We start from the raw sequence: 19,594 nt of genomic DNA, 5'->3' as shown, positions 1-19,594 counted from the left end.
CTCTGTGCTACTGAGGATTGAACCCAGAGCCGCACCTGTACTAGCAGGCGTCTCCCACTGATCTATACCCCAGTTCTTGGAACACTATTTAAGCATCCATCTCCTGATTGCTGTGCCCTTACAGAACAAGAGGGTTTCAAATCCTGGCTGGGATGTCCGTGTGAGTATGTGTCCTGAGTTTCCCCATCTGAGAAATGGAGATACTGGTAACAGCAGGGCCAACTTCATGTGACCTAGGCAATCACTCAGGGTCCTATGCTCAAATAACCCAGGCTTGCTATGCTATTGCTATCTTGGAATTCTGAACATTTTTTTTTTAATTGGCCTTGCGTTTTCATTTTGTAATAAGCCAGTAAGTCATGTTGCTTACTGCTTAGCACCATCTCAAAGGGTTAGTGGGAGTATTAGTATTTTGTGAACAATTTGTTACTTGAACCCTTTATCAGACTGAATTCACTCCAATTCCAGCTTCCATAATTGTGCTGAATAACCAAACAGCTATGATTGTTTTTTATTGATCAAATTCCAACATAGAAGAAAGAGCTTAGGGGACAACTGCCTTGATGGGAAAGATTAGTCCCCTTTATAGATCAGATTGATTTTGCAAGGATTTTTGCAAGGTTTCCCCCCTCTTCAAAGCACACATTCCCTTCCCCACCTCCCTTTCCTACAAATTTTTATAGAGCTCCAAATTTGGGGTGTTTGATTCTATAATAGAGGAAGGGAAATAGGGCAGGGAGTGGAGTTTCCATTTGGTTGAGGAAACCCAGGTACTTGGAAGTGGGAGAGGCAGAGAGGAAGATGAATGTAGTTTTTTTTTTTTTTTTTTTTTTTCTTTTTTTCCTTGCGAGATTAGAACATTCTTAAAGGGAGCAGATTAGAAGTAAACGCTTTGAATTTAACAGCAAAGGACTGAAGGGCAATGCAGAGGGAAGCTGGGGAGGTATCCTTCAGGCTCCTCTCTCCCAAGTCCCACACCCACCTGGTTACACTGTGCTCTCCGCCCTCTTCGCATACTTCTTCCGACTGGCCAACTCTCCCTCTCTGGATGCTTTAACCAACTTCTGCTTGACCAACTGTTGCCATCTTTCTCACCCACCTCACCTTAGAATTTTCCTTGGCGTCTGCCCTCCTCCCTCTGCTTATCTCTCCTTGTCTCTCTCCTTTGCTCCAGTGGCCCCTGGTCCTCCACCAGTCACCTTTCACTGGGCTGTAACTGTTCAATGCAAGTCTTCCATGTTGTAATACAGCTAATATTGACTGAACACTTACTATGTTTCAGGCTCTGTTTATGCATATCACCGGTGTCCCCCTACTAAATCCTCACAACCAGCCTGAGGACTTTACAGATAAGGAAGTCTGGTATGCAGTCACAGTAACAATGCCCACCCTGGCATCTGGAAGCCACTGTAGACCCAGAGAACAGTGCAGCCGGTCCTCGCCCCCTAGGGAACGTGGTTCTCTCACACTGCCAGTAAGTCCAGCCCCTAGCACAGACCCTGACACACACTGTACCCAATTCATATCCAAACCGGAAGAGCGAATGGATAGATTAGAAAATAAAAGAGGGACCTGAGCTCTGGGCAAACTCTACTGAGTAGCTTCTGCCTCTTGAGCACTCTTTTCTGCATACCCAGTCCTAGCGACCCCAACCCAAGAAGCGCACATTAATACCTATGGCCCAGGATTATTGAGAAGGTTGAGTTTTTATTTTAATGTAGGTTTTGGGGCTTGGTAGACCGGATCCGGTTTGACAACTCTGATGCTCAGCATTAGCCATCAGGGAAAAAGGGACTGGGAATCCCAATTCCGCTGGCCTAGCGGGAGCACTGTGTGCAACGTCACCTGCCCCTCCGCGGTCTTTGTGGCCCACCTCTGAAGGGGCACCACCTGGAGGTCAGTGCCTCGCGTTTTCTCTTGCAGGCCTCCCTGCAGCGCCCCGAGGCGTTGGCGGCTCTGGAGCCCGCGGGGGCAGTGCTCCTGGCCCCGCCCTTGGGCCTCATTATCTACGTTTCCTCGTCAGGCGCGCCGGGAACTTGGCAGGCGCGGTGATCAGGGACATTTTGTGCCTAGCGCTCGCCGGCCTGGCCTTTCTCCCTCTGACCGGCGCCGCCGAGAGGGGATCGCTGGCGCGGACCGTAGCGCTGGGGTCTCTAAACCCAGGTACCTGCCCGCGATGTGCAGCTACCGAACTCCCACGCACTTGTCCTGGGTTCCTCCAAGTTCTTCGCCTCCGGGCTGGGCGTCCAAACGAGAGTCACACCGCACGTAATCAAGATGTTCGTAAAGATGTTGTGGCCCATTTTAAAACAAAGCCCGATTATTAGCGCTCAGCAGCTCTTTATTCCAGCAGAGTGTAAGATGGCCTATTGCTGCTGACACTCAGCAAGCAAAGGAAGCACACTGGAATGGAAAAGAATTCGGCTCTGGGGTCATCTGACTCGGTTTGAGACCCCCCAGTTCCATTTTTGTCCTGTCTTCAAGAGCTTAGACACATTCTGGGGCTCGGTCTTCTATTCTGTGAAATGGGAATTACTGAGTGTTTGGTGACTGCTCATGGAGCGCAGCGGGTTGCAGGGACAGCAGTGCTGTTATCCCATGACTTCAGGACCCCACTTTCCCTTGGTCCTCGGCCGGGAGGCTCCCGGACTGAACGCATCGCGTTGCCTCTAAAGTGCGTCACGGGCACCGGCCGCGCTGCTCTGCCGACCAGGGTGAAGCTGGCACTCAGCCAGCGCGGGCTGGGCCAGGAGTGCCGGGCCGTCTCCCGGCTTAGGACCCGAGCGTGGAAGGCGCTCAAGTTGCGCAGACTGGGGAGCGTAGTTGGGGGCGCCCTCCTCTACCTGCTACGCGCCACCACCGGCCTCCGCAGCCTCCCGCGGCCGGAGGCTATGCTTTCTCTACGCCCCCCACCCTCACTGTTTCCTTCGGAGCAGCTACAGCGGAGATTTCCTCTCGGGGAAACTACGCGGATCCTTCCCGGGGCTCCTCGCCCCGCCCCAGTTCTCCGCCCCCTCCCCTTTGCTGGGGATCCCGGGCTGGGCCGCTTCTGGGAGGAGGAGGCTCCCACAGCCAGGAGGCGGCGGGGGGCAGCGGAGCTACAGGCCACCGACGCGCCCAGCCATGTGACGCCGCCCTCCTGTCTACGATCCCCGGGCTCCCTGGGCCCCTGCCGGCGCCCCACCGCGCAGCGCACCATGCGCCTGGCAGAACGCGCGCGCCCACCGCCAGCGCCCCAGCACGCGCAGCATCCCGGCCTCCGCAGGCAGGTAGAGCCTCCGGGGCAGCTCCTTCGCCTCTTCTACTGCACGGTCCTGGTCTGCTCCAGAGAGATCGCAGCACTCACGGATTTCTCCGGTAAGAGCGCCCTCCCTAGCCGTGCGTCCCGGGTGCCGGGGTGCGCTCAGGTGAGCCCTCGACTCGGGGCAGCTGCCCGGGGGGCCACGATCAGGCTAGGTTAAAGTCGAGGCGTGCTCTTAGCCAGTTTTCTTGGGTGGTTGCGTGTCGGGGTGGCGGCAGGGTAGTCCCCCACTCTAAGGAAGGATGTGTAATGGGTTTGGAGTTTCTTGCTCTGCTGTCATCCTCGTCAGTTTTCCGACATCAGCGACCCAGCCCTGACAGCCGCACGTTCACTGGAGGCTCCCTAAGCTGAACCCTGTGCCGCGCCCAGCTCTAGAAGATACACGTGTTGTGGTCGAGTTGTACTTTCTTTGCCACCCACATAGTCAGGTCGCGCCCCAGCCAGACTCCCAGGTGCCCACGTAAGGAGATTTAGCCTGGGAGACCATGGACCTGAAGTCCTTGCCGGCAGGTAGCGAGGAAGGCTGCGGGCAACAGAGGTCTGATGGAGATTGCATGAGAGATGAGGAGAAGCCTACAGAACGGAGAAGACACTCGGGGGTATGACTTTACTTCCCATAGGTGCCCAGCGTTCCCCCTTCACACCCATACAAAAGTAACGATTTCCTCCTACCCAGTTAACTATAAGGCTTTTCTTTTTGGGAACTCCGACCCAACTTCCTGCAAAGGGTCTTAGTTCTAAGGTGGCACGTGTGGCCCCAAAGTCAAAGAAGTTTCCAGGTTGCTGATGGCTGTCAGAACATATGCTTCTATTAGCGCGGCATTTGTTTAGGATAGCAAAAGTCCTTGCAGCAGTGATGGCCCTGGGTCTCTAACTGGCAAGGCTGGAGGCCTGCAGACAGCCCCCACCCCCTCGCCTAGCCCAGGAAGCAGCTCTGAGCCCCACACTCCCCCTTCTCCAGGGATCTTCTGCCAAGTCCAGGCTTTGCACAGACCCCGTCTGGGGCCCCCTGGTGCAGGGTCTTTTGCAATATAATCATGGTAAATGGAGTCAGTCCTCGGTGCTGTTTGTGCAGTAGACTAGTACATGGCAAAGAACACTGGCAAAGCAAAAGTTGAGTTGGGTTTCTGGTTTACTTACAGAGAATGCCATTGTTAGCTGAAAGCCCTTGGGTCAGAGGTTCTTTGCTTTGAATATTTAATATCAAGGCAGTGTTCCTGCCTGGCAAAGGAAGCCAAGATATGCCTCTTTGGCAAGCAATCCATGGCCCTTAAAATCAAGCCCCAGAGGATCAAAACTCTGTGGTAAATGTGCTGAGGAAATGCATCAGGTTTTTCAAGTGCTATCAACCTTTCCTTTCTTTCTTTCTCTTCCTTCTTCCTCTTCTTTTTCTTTATAATAGTACTTTCTTGGCTGCTAGAGCAGCTTTGCATTTGCTGATTTAAGCTATAGGAAGCAGTTCTGAGTTCAGTGTGTCTAGCTCTGAATATTGTTAAGGCAAGAATTAAAAGCTGACAAGCATTTTTTTGGTGACATCATTGCAACTGAACAAATATTGCTTCAGGCAAATCGTACTGTAACCATTAGATTGTTTTCACAGATTATAGACACTTAGAGTTTGTTTCTTTAGGGAAGTAGTTGCAATATTCGTAAGTCTATAGGTTACCCCTCCCCTCAGCCTACAATTGTCTATGTAGCAATAGTTACATACTTGAATTTGACGCATCAAACAGGGAGACTACATCCTGAGGGAAATGGATGCTCTGATGCATATTCCTCTAAGTAACAAGAAAACAAAAGCCTTTTCCTTGTGGATCCAAATTCCAGAGTTTTAAACTCCCTGGAACCAGCGGTAGGTGGTGGTGTTGCCAGGTCCATTGACAACCAGGCCCCATATTTCATCGTTACTTCCCAGGGACCTGAGGGCTAGGGAGAAAGTGTAAGGCAGCCTTTTAGGGAGAAGAGGAAGAAGAAGTAGAAGAAGAAAAGAAGAAACCATAGACACATTCAAACCCCAATTCTATACAAAAGTTTCAGGAAGAAAGAAAGATGAAATTTCACAAAGTCAGCTGATTTCACTTGAAACCTAAGGAAACTTTAGGGACTCCACCCCAAGCTATGTGATAGAGGACATGGAGGGAAACTCCTAAGCTCCAAAAATGAGTCTTAGTGTCCGCTCGAATATGTTGGTTGAAGCAGTAGATCCTGATCCTGTAATTCCCTGTGGTCTCAAAGCCTGCTTTCCTGGGGACAGGCAGTTCTGTTCCTTTTTATGAACTTGGCGGAGTATATAGAAACAGAGAACAGAGGCCTCCACAGAGACAGCAGACCCTCCCCCGCAGAGCTTTACAACAATAGCAGAGGACCAGAGAGCATGTTTGACAATACAGATGCTGGCTTGTTTTCTAAATAAGGGAAACATCAAAAACTGGTGGAGGATGCAGGGAGACTTCTCTGTCCTGTGAGGGGGAAAAGAAGATGGTATATACATATGAAAGAAAGTGCCAGAATGTCAGGGGTCCCAGACATGTCTGTACACTATAGGGCCTCCCAGGAGGTCCGCCTTGCAGTTTGGGAAAGTTACTTAAGCCTTTCTCTTCTCTGCAACTCTTCCTTGAGCCTTTGCCTGAGGCTGTCAGCTGGTGTCATTTTCCTGGGTCATTGATTTTTTGCCCTGGGGATTCCAGCATCAGATCTCTTAATAACACGGAGGCTGCATCGTGGCCCGCTCCTCCCTCCCCATGCTCGTGACTTGTGCTAATCACCTCCAAGCCTGCTGGGACACAGGCTCCTGAGCTCTCCCTTGCCTCTCTTTCCCCGAGAATTTTGAGATGCTGCCAGCCGCCACTGGAAGGCTATCATCACTGCATTAAAAAACGTGTTCTAGAGAAGGCAAGCGTGGTGCATGCAAAATCAGTGCCTCTGATCCTTAAGCCTGTCCTCAAATGTGCCTGGCCCCCATCCCTTTTCCTCTTTGGGCTGGGTTCTATTCTACTGACTACATCCCCAAATTGAGGATGTGGCCTGAGGTGTCCAAATTGGTCATTGATTTTGGAGGGGACGGTCATTTTGAAGAAAGCAAAGAGAAGTAAAAGAGAGAAGGCCAGGAACTGGAGTGTGGGGGTGAGCCCTGAGAGGAGGGTGGGGTAGTCTTGGGGTCCCAGCAATGAAAACCTTTGTCCTGAAGAGTGGGGTTTCAGTGTGTCTCTTGGACTTGGTTTGCCATGGCCCCCAGAACCTGCTGACTTTTTGTTGGTGGTGGTTTTGTTCTGTTGTTTCTCTAATGAGGACAAACAGAGCCTTCTCTTTCCACCCTACCCCATTTCTCCCCTTTCTTCCTTGTTTTCTTTCTTTCTCAGTGTGATGGGCTTATGGGTGGGGTTGGAGAGCTGGAGCATTGTTTCAGTCCTGCTGCCTGAGTTCTTAGAGAGCTCCTGACTAGAGACAAGTAGTTCTGACCATGTGTCTAGTTCACACATTTGGTTTTGCTCTACTTTTAGCACATAGGGAGAGTTTGAGAAGCAGGAGGGAAAGGGGATAGGAGACAAAGACAGTGGGGGCAGGCTGCAAGGCCTTCCTTGTCCCCAGACCTCAAGGAAGGCTCCTTGTATGATGCAAGTGATTCCCTGGGCCACTGTTCTGCTCTCTGCCATCGGTGACCCCAGTAAGCAATAAATGGTGCTTAGTACCAGGTTGCATTAGAGCTCGGGCGGCCATAACAAAGTGTCACCAGCTGGGTGGCTTAAACCACAGAGCTTTATTTTTCTGCCATTCTGGAGAGTAGAAGTCCTAGATCAAGATATCGGTAGGGTTGGTTCCTTCTGGGGCCTCTCTCCTTGACTTGTAGATGGCTGTCTTCTCACTGTGACCTCACAGGTTCTTCCTTCTGTGGGTGTCTATGTCAATCCCCCTTACAAGGACTACAGTCATATTGGATCAGAGCCCACATTAATGACCTCATTTTAACTCAATCACCTACTTAAAGGCCACAGCCTTTCTAAATACAGTCACATTCTAAAGTATTGGAAGTTTGGACTTCAGTGTGTGTTAGTGGGATGTAATTCAGCCGCTAACATAGATCATTGGCAGCCCAATAAATAAACCTGACTGGCAGCTCCTTATTTCATTGGCCAGGAATTTCATGATATAGAAATATGGTAATTGAATAAATTTTGGAAGCACACAGAATAACTTGAGGAGACTAAAAAATATTTGTTCAGCTGTACCCCAGGACTTCTGATTTAATTGACCCAGGAAGAGCCAGGCATTGATGTCTTTTCTAAAGCAAAGTTGGGAATACTGCCCTGGTGTCAGAGGGGAAGGCTGCCTCCTGCTCATGAATCAGTTCATCCAGGGGCACACAGGAGAGGCTGGCTGGGTGTCCCCTTCAGCCCCCAGCCCAGGACTCACCCTCAGGGAGAACAGGACTGTGCTTTACCAGCTCCTCCCACCACCTCCTAATCCTTTCCCACAGGCGCAGCACATGTGCACACACCCCTCCACATTTTGTTATGCCTCTGTGACATTATCCTGTTATTCAGGAGTTACCTTCACTTTAGAACATTTTATGGAATGAAAAGCCAGCTGATAACCAAAGAAAAGCAAATTGAATGTCCGAAGGAGGTGTCTAGCTGCCACAGAAGAAGAGCGATGAACACCAAGTATCTGAACTCGCTCGTCTGTTTCCATGGAAAGCCGCTGCATCTGAAAAATGTTCTGCCAGCTCTTTCTGTAGCAGGGAAGTGTCTCGGCTTGCAAGCGGTCCTGTAATTGATGGCTTTGGTCACCCAGGTGCTTTATTAGAAAGGGCAGCCTAGCAGCACTTTCAGGGGAGAAACAGAAAGAGACGGAGTAAAAATTAATTGAGCTTGGTGTTATTTGATTTCATCCTCAGAACAACCCCATGAGCTAAGTATTAATCTCATTTGCAGATGAGAAATAGACTCAGAGACAGCAACTAAGTTGCTTGGGACCACCCAGCTAGGAAGCAGGGCAGAGGCAGCCTCCAACACTAGACCAAGGCCAGGCTGTAAACTTGGTCTTTGAGGGTGTCAAAGGAACAAGATCAGGAAGAAAAAAAGAAAAAAAAAAAAAATGATTTGCCAAACTTTTCGGGATAGTTCATGGAGTGGGCTCTGCCATTTCAGGTGCCTGCTGAGGAAACTGACCTTTTCCTCCCTTTCCTTTAGCGTCTTTCCATTCGTCATTCCAAAGTGGGTGTAGTCACCAACTGTGGATACACTGGAATGCAGGAGAAAAATATTAGAACTTCTGAACTTGTCTGTAGTTGTGTTTCAGTATCTGCTGGAGAGTTCTAGGACCCCAGAGATATCGAAGCCCTCAGATGCACAAGTGCCTTCTATAAAATGGCATGTGATCTGCATGACTTACATGCATTCTCCTGTCCACTTTAAATCACCTCTAGATTGTTTATAATACCTAATACAACAAAAAGCTACATAAATCATTGTTATAATGTGTTTTATAGGGGATAAGGATAAGAAATGTCTGCCCATGTTGACAACAGACCCAATTTTTTGGTCTGCACTTGGGTTGCATCCATGGAGATAGAACCCATGGGTACAGAGGGCCGGCTATTTTTGTTGTCTTGGAAAAAAAAAAAAAAAAAAAAGTTAAGTTTTGCTTTTTGACATGTAAATTGATAGTTGAATACTATATAATTTATAAATGCATATACAGACATATTGATCTCAGAGCTGTGTTCCCAAACTGTGTTACTGGTGGGGTTCAGGACTATGAAAATGTGGAGGTCACTTGTCTTCAGGGCCATTCTGTTGGCTTAGTGCCTTCGACATTCTTGCAAAGGCATCAGTTTGAGGGTGATGTACATTCAGAGAACAGCTGTCTCCGACACCCACCCCCACTGGTCACTTGACTTCTTTCCCCAGCTCCACGGCTGCCAGTAAAAGTTTGAGGCAGGATTTGAACTCAGTACTGATCCAGTTACAAAGGTCCCTATACTCACCATTCAAGCTGAGGAAATGATTAGGAAGGTGGGGCGAGGGCACACTGAGATTTTATGATTCTCTGTCCCTCCTTTAATGAGCTGATGTCTGTCTGTGTCTCCCTGTAAGGAAATGGCTTCTCTTAAGAAGAGAGTCACCAAGATTTCTGTACTATAAGGAGAATCTCAGATTGTCTGAGCAAGTGACTAATCTGCCCTGAAATTCCCACCCCTTGGGAAGGCAGGCACCTTGTTTTGGAAGGGTGTCTGAGCAAGTAACTAATCTGCCCTTGGGATGCAGGCACCTGTTCTGCTTCCCCTTCTCTGCCCCCTATGTGTACACCATCTCCAGTTTAAGCCATTATAGCACAGTGGGAGCCATTGGTGAGTTAAAAATAGTTGGGTTTATTATCTAGCACATACATACATCACTGCATGCCAAACACTGTTCTAGAAACTTCATGTTCATTAACTACCTGAAGCTCACAACTGTCACAGAAAATCAAAATGACTGAGGCAAAGAGAAGCTAAGTAACTTTTAGGGAGTTTTTCTAATAGCGAGGGAAGAAAATAAAATAGACATATGACAAGTGGTTCAAAGCAATACCACTTCCATAATGTTCATCACCTAATCTACCAGCACCAGATCTTATTCTGTGTCCTGTCAAAGATAGCACCATCCATCCAAAGAACTAAGTAGAGAGTATGAGTTGCATTTATTTTCCTAAGATTTCCTGAGATTATTTTCCTAAGAAGATACCTAGACTGCTAAACAAAACATAACAAAGGTCCTTTAAATGCATAAGTGAGTGATTAGGTATGAGAAATACTCAGGGAACAAAAATGAAGGGAGGGCAAAAGACCAGAGAAGTCTGCCAGAGCCGACCCTAGGGATGCACTGGGGTTATTTGATGGTCTTGACAACCAGGATTCAACAGGTGCACAAGGGCAGGAGACAGGCATTAGACTAGTGTAAAGGGAGGAATTGGAATAGAAAGTTGGGACCTTGTAGGACTAAACTATCTTAAAAGGTGTATGAGAAACAAATTAGCCCTTGCAAAGGAAAGTGATAAGGAACCCAGTCTCAATGTGGGATCGGGATTGGTGAAAGAAGATGATATCCTTTGAGAGTGTGTAATCAGAGACCTGCTTTTTTGAGAGTCTGGTTTTAAATGCATTACCTTTACTGGGAAACACAAGCTGAAAAACTGATAAAGATGTCCCTGGTACTTGGCAAAAACAAACACACAGTTATGCCCTGCATGGAAACATTAACAACACAGGCCCCTCAAGATTCCTGTAGATATAATACTGCTGACTATGAATACACAATTCAAAATTACATTGCATAAGCAATAATCAACAGCAGCAACAACAGAGTCCTTAAGAAAAAAGAAAGGAAATTCCCAAAATGAAAAAGGAACAAAATACTGTCAAGAAGGAGCAAGCATATTTAAATAAAAAAATACACCTACTAACATAAAAAAAATATTGATCAAAATTAAAAGCTAGATAAATAAGTTAAAGAGCAGATTAGACATAGCTGAAGAGAGAAACAATGAGCTGGAAAACAAAGCTACAGAAATTATTCAGGATGAAACAAAAGAGATAAAGACATGGAAAAAGTGAAAGAAAATTTATAAGATATGGAGGACAGAATGAAAGTTCAGTATACACTGATAAATATCTCAAAGAAAGTAGAGAAAACTGGGAACAAGTAACATTCAAGGTCATAGTATCCTAAGATTGATTTCAAGAAAGATTCAAATTTGAGCATTCCAAGCAAAATTTATTTATTTTACAAATTTCATTTATTTTATAAATTATTTGTAGATGTAGCATATCAAAACTAAAACACTAAAAACAAAGTGACAGTTTTAAAAATAATCAGAGAAAAAAATTATCCGTAAAGTGTCTCCAACAGCAGTGGGAGCCAGAAAACACACAATGAAATAATGTTTCCTAACTCCAACAAAAAAAATCCCTATGCTGTCAACTCAGAATTACATATGCAGCTAAACTAATTTCCAAGAGTGCATGTGAAATAAAAACAAATTTATCACTAATAAATCTTTACTGAAAGAACTACTAAAGGATATACTTCATGAAGAAGGACAGTAAGTCTAGAAAGAATACATGAAATAGGAAAAAAATTGTGAGCAAAGAAGTGATACAACTTCTAATGCACCTGGCCCCATGCCTTGTTTTGTCTTCCTACTTAAAAGACTAATACCTCTGCCTTGAGAGAGATGTCCTCTCAAATATTTTATTCTCTACCTCAGTTAAAATCCCAAGATACTCTCTTGACCCACTGGAGGCATCCAAGCCTCCTCTCCAGGTGGGTCTCAGTACCGAGATGACTACCCAATGGTAGTTCTATAGGGAAGAACAGGAAACATTACAGTGTCTCAGGTACCAGATTCTGTGCTAAGTATTATACGGGTTTACCCCAAAGAGTCATTCCTGTCTTAAGGAAGCTTGCTTTTCAGTGGGTTCATGGACACAAAAATAATCACCAAGGAGTCTGAAATATAAGCAATAGATTTGGCAGGTCACATTCTCTCAAATGGTAACCAGATTGCAGAGCTTGAAACTGTGGGTTTCTTAGTGTATCCACGGACCTGCTGGACAGCTCTGTCCGTGCATAGATTTACCTTTCCATAGGGTCGTTTCTGACTTAAATTCCCTCCAACACCTACATCACCAGCTCACTGAAGCCCCTGACATAGAATTTCCCTTGCATTAACAAGTCAGAGGTTGAAATGATGCTAGGGCTAGTTTCAACCCCGGGAGCCAAGTTGTCCACATACAGAAAATCAGGCAACATTAAAATTCGAAACTCAGGCCACTGAGTCTGAAACATATGTTTGCGAACAGTCTGATTTCATGTCTGCCTTCTATGTCCTGTGAATACAAATGGCCTCATTTGGAGTTGAGGAGCAGAGAGAAAGAAATCTAAGAATGATCTCCAAAACAAATCTTTAATTCGGATGAGTATAATAGAGTGTGATCCCATTTCAAGTCTGTCAGCATTCCTTTGATGATTACAAATGAGTCCCTTTTCCCTGGCAATGTGGGGGAATAATCTGGATAAAATAACCCTTTTTGTTTGCAAGGGCCCATGCAATGCGTACTTGTGACAGCTTTCAGAGTAGTGTTTCAGAGTCTGAGAAACACACAGTATGCTACCAAGTCATCTCTTTTCTTCCCTTGACTTAGAAGATTTTTCACTCTTTTCATGTTTGGTGGCTTCCGAAATTCTCAGACTTGGAAATCATAAGTCATTGTACTGTCCTGGGGGACAAGAGAGACTCAGGTCACCAAACTCTTTTCCCTGTGTCTGTTGGACAGGAGACAGGTGGAAAGGAGAGTGAGTGATCTTATCTGGAAAGTCAGTTTGTAGAGGGATCTGCTTCAAGGAATGCGTACAATTTTACAATCCATTTCCCTGAAAAGAATGTCCCCTGAACCCAAGTTCAGGCTATGTGTCTCCTTTTGTCTATTCAGTCGTGAAATTAAGGAACAGTCATTTTTTTCAATTTTCTGAGACTTGAATAAGTAAACACTCCTTCCAAAGTGAATGATGGGAGATGCTTTGTGGATAAGTCAGGCTGGATGCAAAGACCCAGCCTTGGAATGAGAAGGGATCTTGAAGACTCTATTGCCACAGGTCTGACTGTGCAGAATTACAGATTCTGTGGTCTTGCCTTTTCCAAGTACAGAGGTCCATCTTTTCTTCTTCTTTATTTTTTTTAAGTTAAAAACTTTTTGTTTGTTCTTTTTAGGTATACATAACAGTAGAGTATATTTTGACATATTATACTCTCTTCTGAATCCCTCTTTTTCCTTTGAAATTGGAGGTCCCAGGATTATTTTAAAGTAGCCTTATGCTTCTTGAAAGCCACGAATCAGTGCTTTGAGGCTAAAGTTCTCCTCTCTGGCTGCTCAAGGCAGCTAATTTGGTTTGTTAACCTTCACCCAAAATGCCACATTGTCATAGAGTCGATGACTACCTTTGCCCAATGAAAATTTAGCTTTTCTGAACGTTTAGTCAAAACCAGTGATTCTCCACCCAGGGTGATTTTGTCCCTCAGGAATATTTGGCAACATTTGGAGGCAACTTTGTCTGTCATAACTCAGAGGAGGGGGGTACTACTGGAATCTCGGGGGTGGCATCCAGGAATGCTATTGACCATCTTACAAAGCATGGGCAGCCGCCACCACAAAGAAGTGTCTGGTCCTGGGGCTGAGGAACCCAGGGGCTAGCCAGCAGACTTGTCCTTGTTTTATTTTCTATACTTTTGGAACATGGAGCAATTGAAACTTTTTCTTAAAGACTAGAGTCAGCAGCTTAGCAAGACCCTGTCTCAAAAAAATAATAGTAAAAAAAGGGTTGGGAATGTAGCTCAGTGGTTAAGTGGTTCAATCCCCAGTGCCAGGAAAAAAAAAAAAAAAAGGCAGACTTGAGCCAAAGTCCTAAGGCACAGCTGCGTGACTCTTGACCTCATGCCCAGCTGCCTTCTGTAACCCAAGGGAACCAACCTTCAGTTCCTTCGAGTCAGGAAAGAAAAACCCAGCTGCTGCCGTGCTTCCCACACTTTGGCCCTCTTCATCTCAGGCTAGAACATTTGCTATCATTGATGTCAAACTAAAATACCGCCCTGGAGAAGTGTTCAGGCTTGAAGTGAGCACGCGGCGGGAGGATGCGTTTGCAACACATATCAATTATTTCGAAATCGCAGAGAAATCATCACGTGTGTGTGTGGTGGGGGTAGGATTGGATTGGAATTCTAAAAAGGAAGAGAGCGAAAGTCATGGATACTGTGCCACGATGTGCTTTCCCCAGTCTCCCTCCCCCTTCCCTGGCACGCACTCCTCCTGCCCCTCTGTCTACCAGTGCCCCTGGCGCTGCACACCCACCCACGGACAGACCGCCCCTGGCACACTCACAGGCGCGTGTTAAATCTGTGCAGCAGTGTGCCCCCTTGAAGCTGCGTATTATGCATTTTTAAGGACATATTTGAAGCTCAGGTGGGCATGAGACTAAGCACTGTTGTAGGGTCCACCTGAAGTAGAAGGGGGATCCCGCAATTCCTCCCAAATGGGAATCACCGCTCCTGCTCAGGGACCTTGAGATCCTGGGACAGATCCCACTTTCAGACCCCTGCCCCATGCCACCCCCTACAGACAAGTTGCAACTCTACTTAAAATATTTTTTTTCCTTCTGCCAAACACAGAGAAAATCTAGTATTGTTTCCAAGAGGGAGAGAGAGCAGGGGCACCAGCAGGAACGGGTGTGCAGTATTTGTACAGCTTCGTGAGTCAGTCCATCTGAATTTCCAAGCATTTTAAGGGTTTTGTTCAAAAAAAAAAAAAAAAGGTCTATTGTATGGCTCTTGGCACTGAAGAAAATAGCAGGCCTGTCAGAACTCTGTTTCAGATTTAATTTTCAAGTGGGTGATATAAGAATGCTGTCCAACAGGAGGACTTTGCTCATTTTCTCATCCCTGTTCCTCCGGGGGCTGCAGAACATCAGTTTTCAGAATCAGCTGGTATCAGGACACTGAAGCATCTTTTCTCTTGACACCTTCTTTATTAAAAGCCATCATGTGCTTAAGCAAAGATTAGGATGACCTTCAAATGAATGTGGCATCCTGCAATGAAAGTAAAAACATTCTTGACTATGTAGCGTGTGTATTCTTGACTATGTAGCGTGTGTATTCTATATATAATGCATACATACAGTTGTTCTCAGCATCGACAGGAGATTGGCTCCAGGATTGACCCCCTCAGGACCTCAGTCTGCAGATGCTCAAGTTCCTTGTATTACATGGCAAAGTATTTGCATATAACCCATGCACATACACCTGTATACTTTCTTATTTCTAGATTACTTATAATACCTAATACAATGTGAAAGCTATGTCAATAGCTGTCATAGTTGTTTAGGAACTACGAGAAGAGTCTGTACATATTTTTTTTTTCAGAACATCTTCTAAGAACTTACTATTCTTTTTGCTCCTTGTAGTTTTGTGCATGACTCATGCATTTAGTTCTTACTTTTAGGTATAGAAGTCATGAAAATTAAGCAGGAAAAACTTGTGTCCTAATTTTCCCCGGACATTGAACAGTGAACAGCGATCTTTCCTGTCATATGTGTGTATATATCATTGGATGTGAATAAATACATTCACACACATATTTTTGGTCCTCCTAGTTCCTCTTCTCTTGTTTTTAATGATTACATACTTCACTAAAAGGAGAAATAGAGAGGAGCCAAATAGTTGAGCAAGTACTCAGCCCTCTGAACCATGAAGATGATAAGGTTCTGGGCTGGGAAACTTCTCATGGTGTTGCCAAGTATCCATCCACCTGACAGGGATGACTTTGCACTCAAACCACTCTCTTGGGTCCTGCATCCCCTGTCACCTATCCTTGGCAAAACAACCTCTATTTCCTTTTTTCTGCTTTCCAGGGTTCCCTTAAAGCCCTGAAGAGGGTTTTGGTTTGTTTTGTTTTCCTGTAGTGGGATATTTAACATGCAGATCCCATACAAAACATGGATTGCACCAGGGTGGTTCCAAGGTGAAACCAGACTGTGGACAAGGAGATCAGTCACTAGAAATAGACACAGATAAACCTACCTGGCTCTCTTCTGCTCAGTTCATGTGAGGAAGCCCTGATTAAAGGGAATGTCCCAGTTCATTGCTTCTGTGGAGGCAGCTAATGCACAAGCTGGAGGACTTCCTCCTTAGAAGGCAGTCCATGGTGACAGCAAACCAGCCCCAAATGACAGCCTTCCATGGAACCTTCTGGAATGTGACTCATTACCACCAGAGTCTTTGATGGAAGTCTGCCCTGTATCATATATCTTCATTACCTTCATATTCTCTTTCTGTGGGATGGCAAATTATAGGTAAGGTTTAGGCACTCTGAGGTATTAATTGAGAGCTTTACTTTAAAGATTGTCAAATGTTTGTGATTCAGTCTCACAGACTGGATTAAAATTGCAGTGCTGAAGTTAGGTTTAAATTAGTATAATTATCTCTGTTATTATTCAAGCAAGCAGTGAGAAATGGACATTATGTGACAATATCTGCACTTTAATAGACTGTGGGGAAGAATTTGCTAGATTTACGGAAGCTCGAGACCCACAAGGGAATTCTGCAGAATATTCAGGGACCAGGACTGATTTCACTGCATACAAAAATCCTTCCTGGACTTTCATTTTAATAAAATTATCACTGAGGAAATAAGCCAATAAAGGATTGCATGCAGAGTTTGGAAAAGAACTGTCCAATGGAAATATAAGGTAATCCATACATGTAATATTAAATATCCTGTTGACCACATTAGGAAAAGAAAAATTGGTGAAATGAACTTGCATAGTAAATTTTATTTAACTCTGTATATCCAAATATTATTTCATTGTTAATCAACATTTAAAAACTATTAATGAGATATTTTAGATCTTTATTGCTACTGAAAACGTGGAAATCTTGTGTGCATTTTTTCTTACAACACGTCCAAATTCAGACCAGCCACATCTCAGGTGCTCAATAGCTATGTGTGGCCTGTGCCTGCTATTCATGTGCAGCTTAAGGTGAAGCCTGGGATTAGGGAGGAGTCTCCCACCTTGCTTAGCATCTTTTGGTGAGGGCAGTTTCCACAGTACCAGGTGCTGTGGTTTGAATATGTCGGCCTCCTCCAAAACTCAGGTTGAAATGTAATCCCCATCATGAGATATTAAGAGGTAGGACCAGGTGGGAACTTTAAGAGGTGATTAGGACTCTGCCCTCACCCATGGATTAATGGGTTATTTTGACAGTGGGTCTGCCATTAAGGCCCCTTTGGTTAGGTCTCTTATCTTTTGCCATGTGATGCCCTGTGCTGTCCTGGGACTCTGCTAACAAGAAGGCATGTCTGGATGTGGACCCTCAACCTTGGACCAGAAGCATGAGCCAAAATAGACCTCTTTTCTTTATAACTTACCCAGTCTGTGGCATTGTGTTATTAGTAACAGACTATGGACTAAGGTGCTGGGTCTGATCTGCCTCATGAAGAGGCCAATGGTGGATGCCTCATGAGAACTTGGCTTCCCTGTAACTTGGAGGAAGATTAGCGTCCTTCTGCCTCCTCCAGACTTCGGTTTGTGTGAAGGGAGGGGACCTCAGAGAGTCACCCTAATTAATGGGACCTGCCCACAGTATCAGAAGTCAGCTGGCCATGCTTATCTAAATCCCTTTCTGCCACCCAGTCATTACAGGAGTTTTGGACTGTCTTCCTGCGTGATCCCCACACTGGTCAGGGGATGAAAGAGTGATATGCTATGTATCCTCCCCTGGGAGACTCCTCAGCCTCAGGGGCAGCTCTTGATAAGCCTCACTCTGCACTCTGGTGCTGGTGAGGACTTGGACCAGGTGTCTCCTGCCTTATTAGCGGCAGGACCAAGATTGGATCTATGACTGTGTTCCTGTCTGGGGTCACCAAGCTGCCCTCACGGTTGGCTCTCAAAACAAGCAGGCATGAAGGCTCAGAAGGTTCTTCAGCCTAAAAACTCTCTTACCTGAACATATCAGGCTTAGAACTGGCTGTTATTCTGGGGTCACACCAGAACCACCTTGAGTTCAAATATACGTTGTTTCAATTATACTGACATCTGGGGTTTTGCTCTTAGTTAATTGGAGCTGAATCTCTGGGTGTGGCATCGATATTTTCTAAAAGCTGTCAAGGTGATTCTAACGTACAAACAAGATTGAGACCTGCAGGGAAACGATGCATATTCTTAAATAATCTACTTATTCAATATTTAATATTTATTACTATTTTTCAAGACATAGGAAAGTTGTAAGAATATTACAAAGATGTCCTTTATGTCTCTCATCCATATTCCCCAATATGACCATTTTACAACATTTGCCTTATTGCTTTCTCTTAATTGCAGCCAAGTCTCCTTTATTCCTAAATATCCCTGTGTGTGCCTTAACAACAAGGAAAGTTTCTTGCATAACCAAGACAATGATCAAAATCAGGAAATTAACTGTGTTGCAATAATGTTTTTCAATCTACAGACCTTAATCAGATTTCATTAGTTGTCACTAGAAATATATCAAGTCATCCTTCCATATCTGAGGTCAGTTGGTTCCAGAACTCCCCCTGGGTATCAAAATCCTCGATGCTCAAGTCCCTTATGTAAGATGGTATGATATTTGCACATGTTATGAGCGAGGATCCTCCTGTCTACTTTAAATCATCCCTAGATGATGTATATCACCTAATACAATGTAAATGCTAAGTACATAACTGTTATACTCTGTCATGTAGGGAATAATGACAAGGGGGAAAGTCTATGTGCTCAGTACAGATGATTTTTTTCCCCCAGATATTTTTGTGCAATGATTGGTTGAACCAATGGATGCAAAACCCACAGATATGGAGGGTTGGTTGTACTTTAGAGCAAGAGAAAATCCCAGATCACACTTTAAGGGAGTTGTCCTGTACCTTTAGGCTCTCTTTAACCTAGAGCACTTCCTCAGTCTTTATTTTTCCTGATATTGACTTTTGCTACAGTTCAGATGTTGAATGTCCCCCAAAGGCCCCCAAAGCCCCATGTGTTAAAGGTTTCCCTGGGAACCTTCAGGAGGTGGGGCCTGTGGGAGGTCTTTAGGTCATTGGGGACATGTCATTGAAGGGGATTGTGGGACCTTGGCCTGCTCTCTGTCTGTGCTTCCTGGCTCCTGGTGTTTGTTCCACCACATGCTCCCTGCCATTGCCATCCTGTACCCTCACAGGGGCTCAAAGCAGTGGACTGGGACCTCTAGAACCATGAGTTAAATAAATCCTTTTTTCTTTATGGGGTGAATTGTCTCAGGTATTTTGTTGTAGTAATGGACAACTGACTAATACAGCATTCTTGCAGAATACTTGATGATTATTTTATAGAGCATCCCTTAATTTGTATTTGTCTGACATTTCTTCCTGGTTTTATTCTTACGTATTTGGAGCAGGACGGTCACAGACATGGTGTTGTGTTCCTGGTGCATCACATCAGGCAGAACATGATGTTGGTTCACCCCGCCAACCGAAGCACACTTTTGGTTAAGGTAGAGCACAGGCCTCTTTTAGGTCAAAGGAGACATCATGGTCCCTATAGTTTGTACTAATTGACCCTCTTACATAGTCATTTATCTAGCAAGGCTAGAAGTTTCTTGAACTTAGGATATGTAAGTCTTAGAGCAGAAGAGGGGAAAGAAGGAAAGTTTCTGGATCCTGCTTCTTTGGCAAGGGGGACATCAGGGAGGACAGAGTCAAAGTTGTCTGGTGTTAGG

The 19,594-nt window shown here is 45.3% G+C and overlaps 1 protein-coding gene across 3 annotated transcripts in view; it reads left to right on the top strand.

Moving 5' to 3' along the window:
* The first annotated feature begins 1,681 nt into the window (after positions 1-1,681).
* The window catches only part of EVA1C (eva-1 homolog C), a 79,508-nt gene continuing 61,595 nt past the window's right edge, over positions 1,682-19,594 (top strand). For 2 of the 3 annotated variants that reach the window (XM_079101344.1, XM_079101342.1), the window contains exon 1: positions 1,683-3,357. In XM_079101344.1, the coding sequence (XP_078957470.1) occupies positions 2,526-3,357 (832 nt within the window). In that variant the 5' untranslated portion in view covers positions 1,683-2,525. Of the gene's footprint in view, positions 3,358-19,594 lie in introns of all 3 variants that reach the window. The other variant, XM_079101343.1, reaches the window with a different exon arrangement.

Source organism: Sciurus vulgaris (assembly GCF_902686455.1).
Source record: "Sciurus vulgaris genome assembly, chromosome: 10".
In the NCBI taxonomy this organism is placed as follows: domain Eukaryota; kingdom Metazoa; phylum Chordata; class Mammalia; order Rodentia; family Sciuridae; genus Sciurus; species Sciurus vulgaris.
The sequence above is the reverse complement of the archived record's forward strand: the minus strand, read 5'-3'. Positions and strand labels throughout refer to the sequence as shown.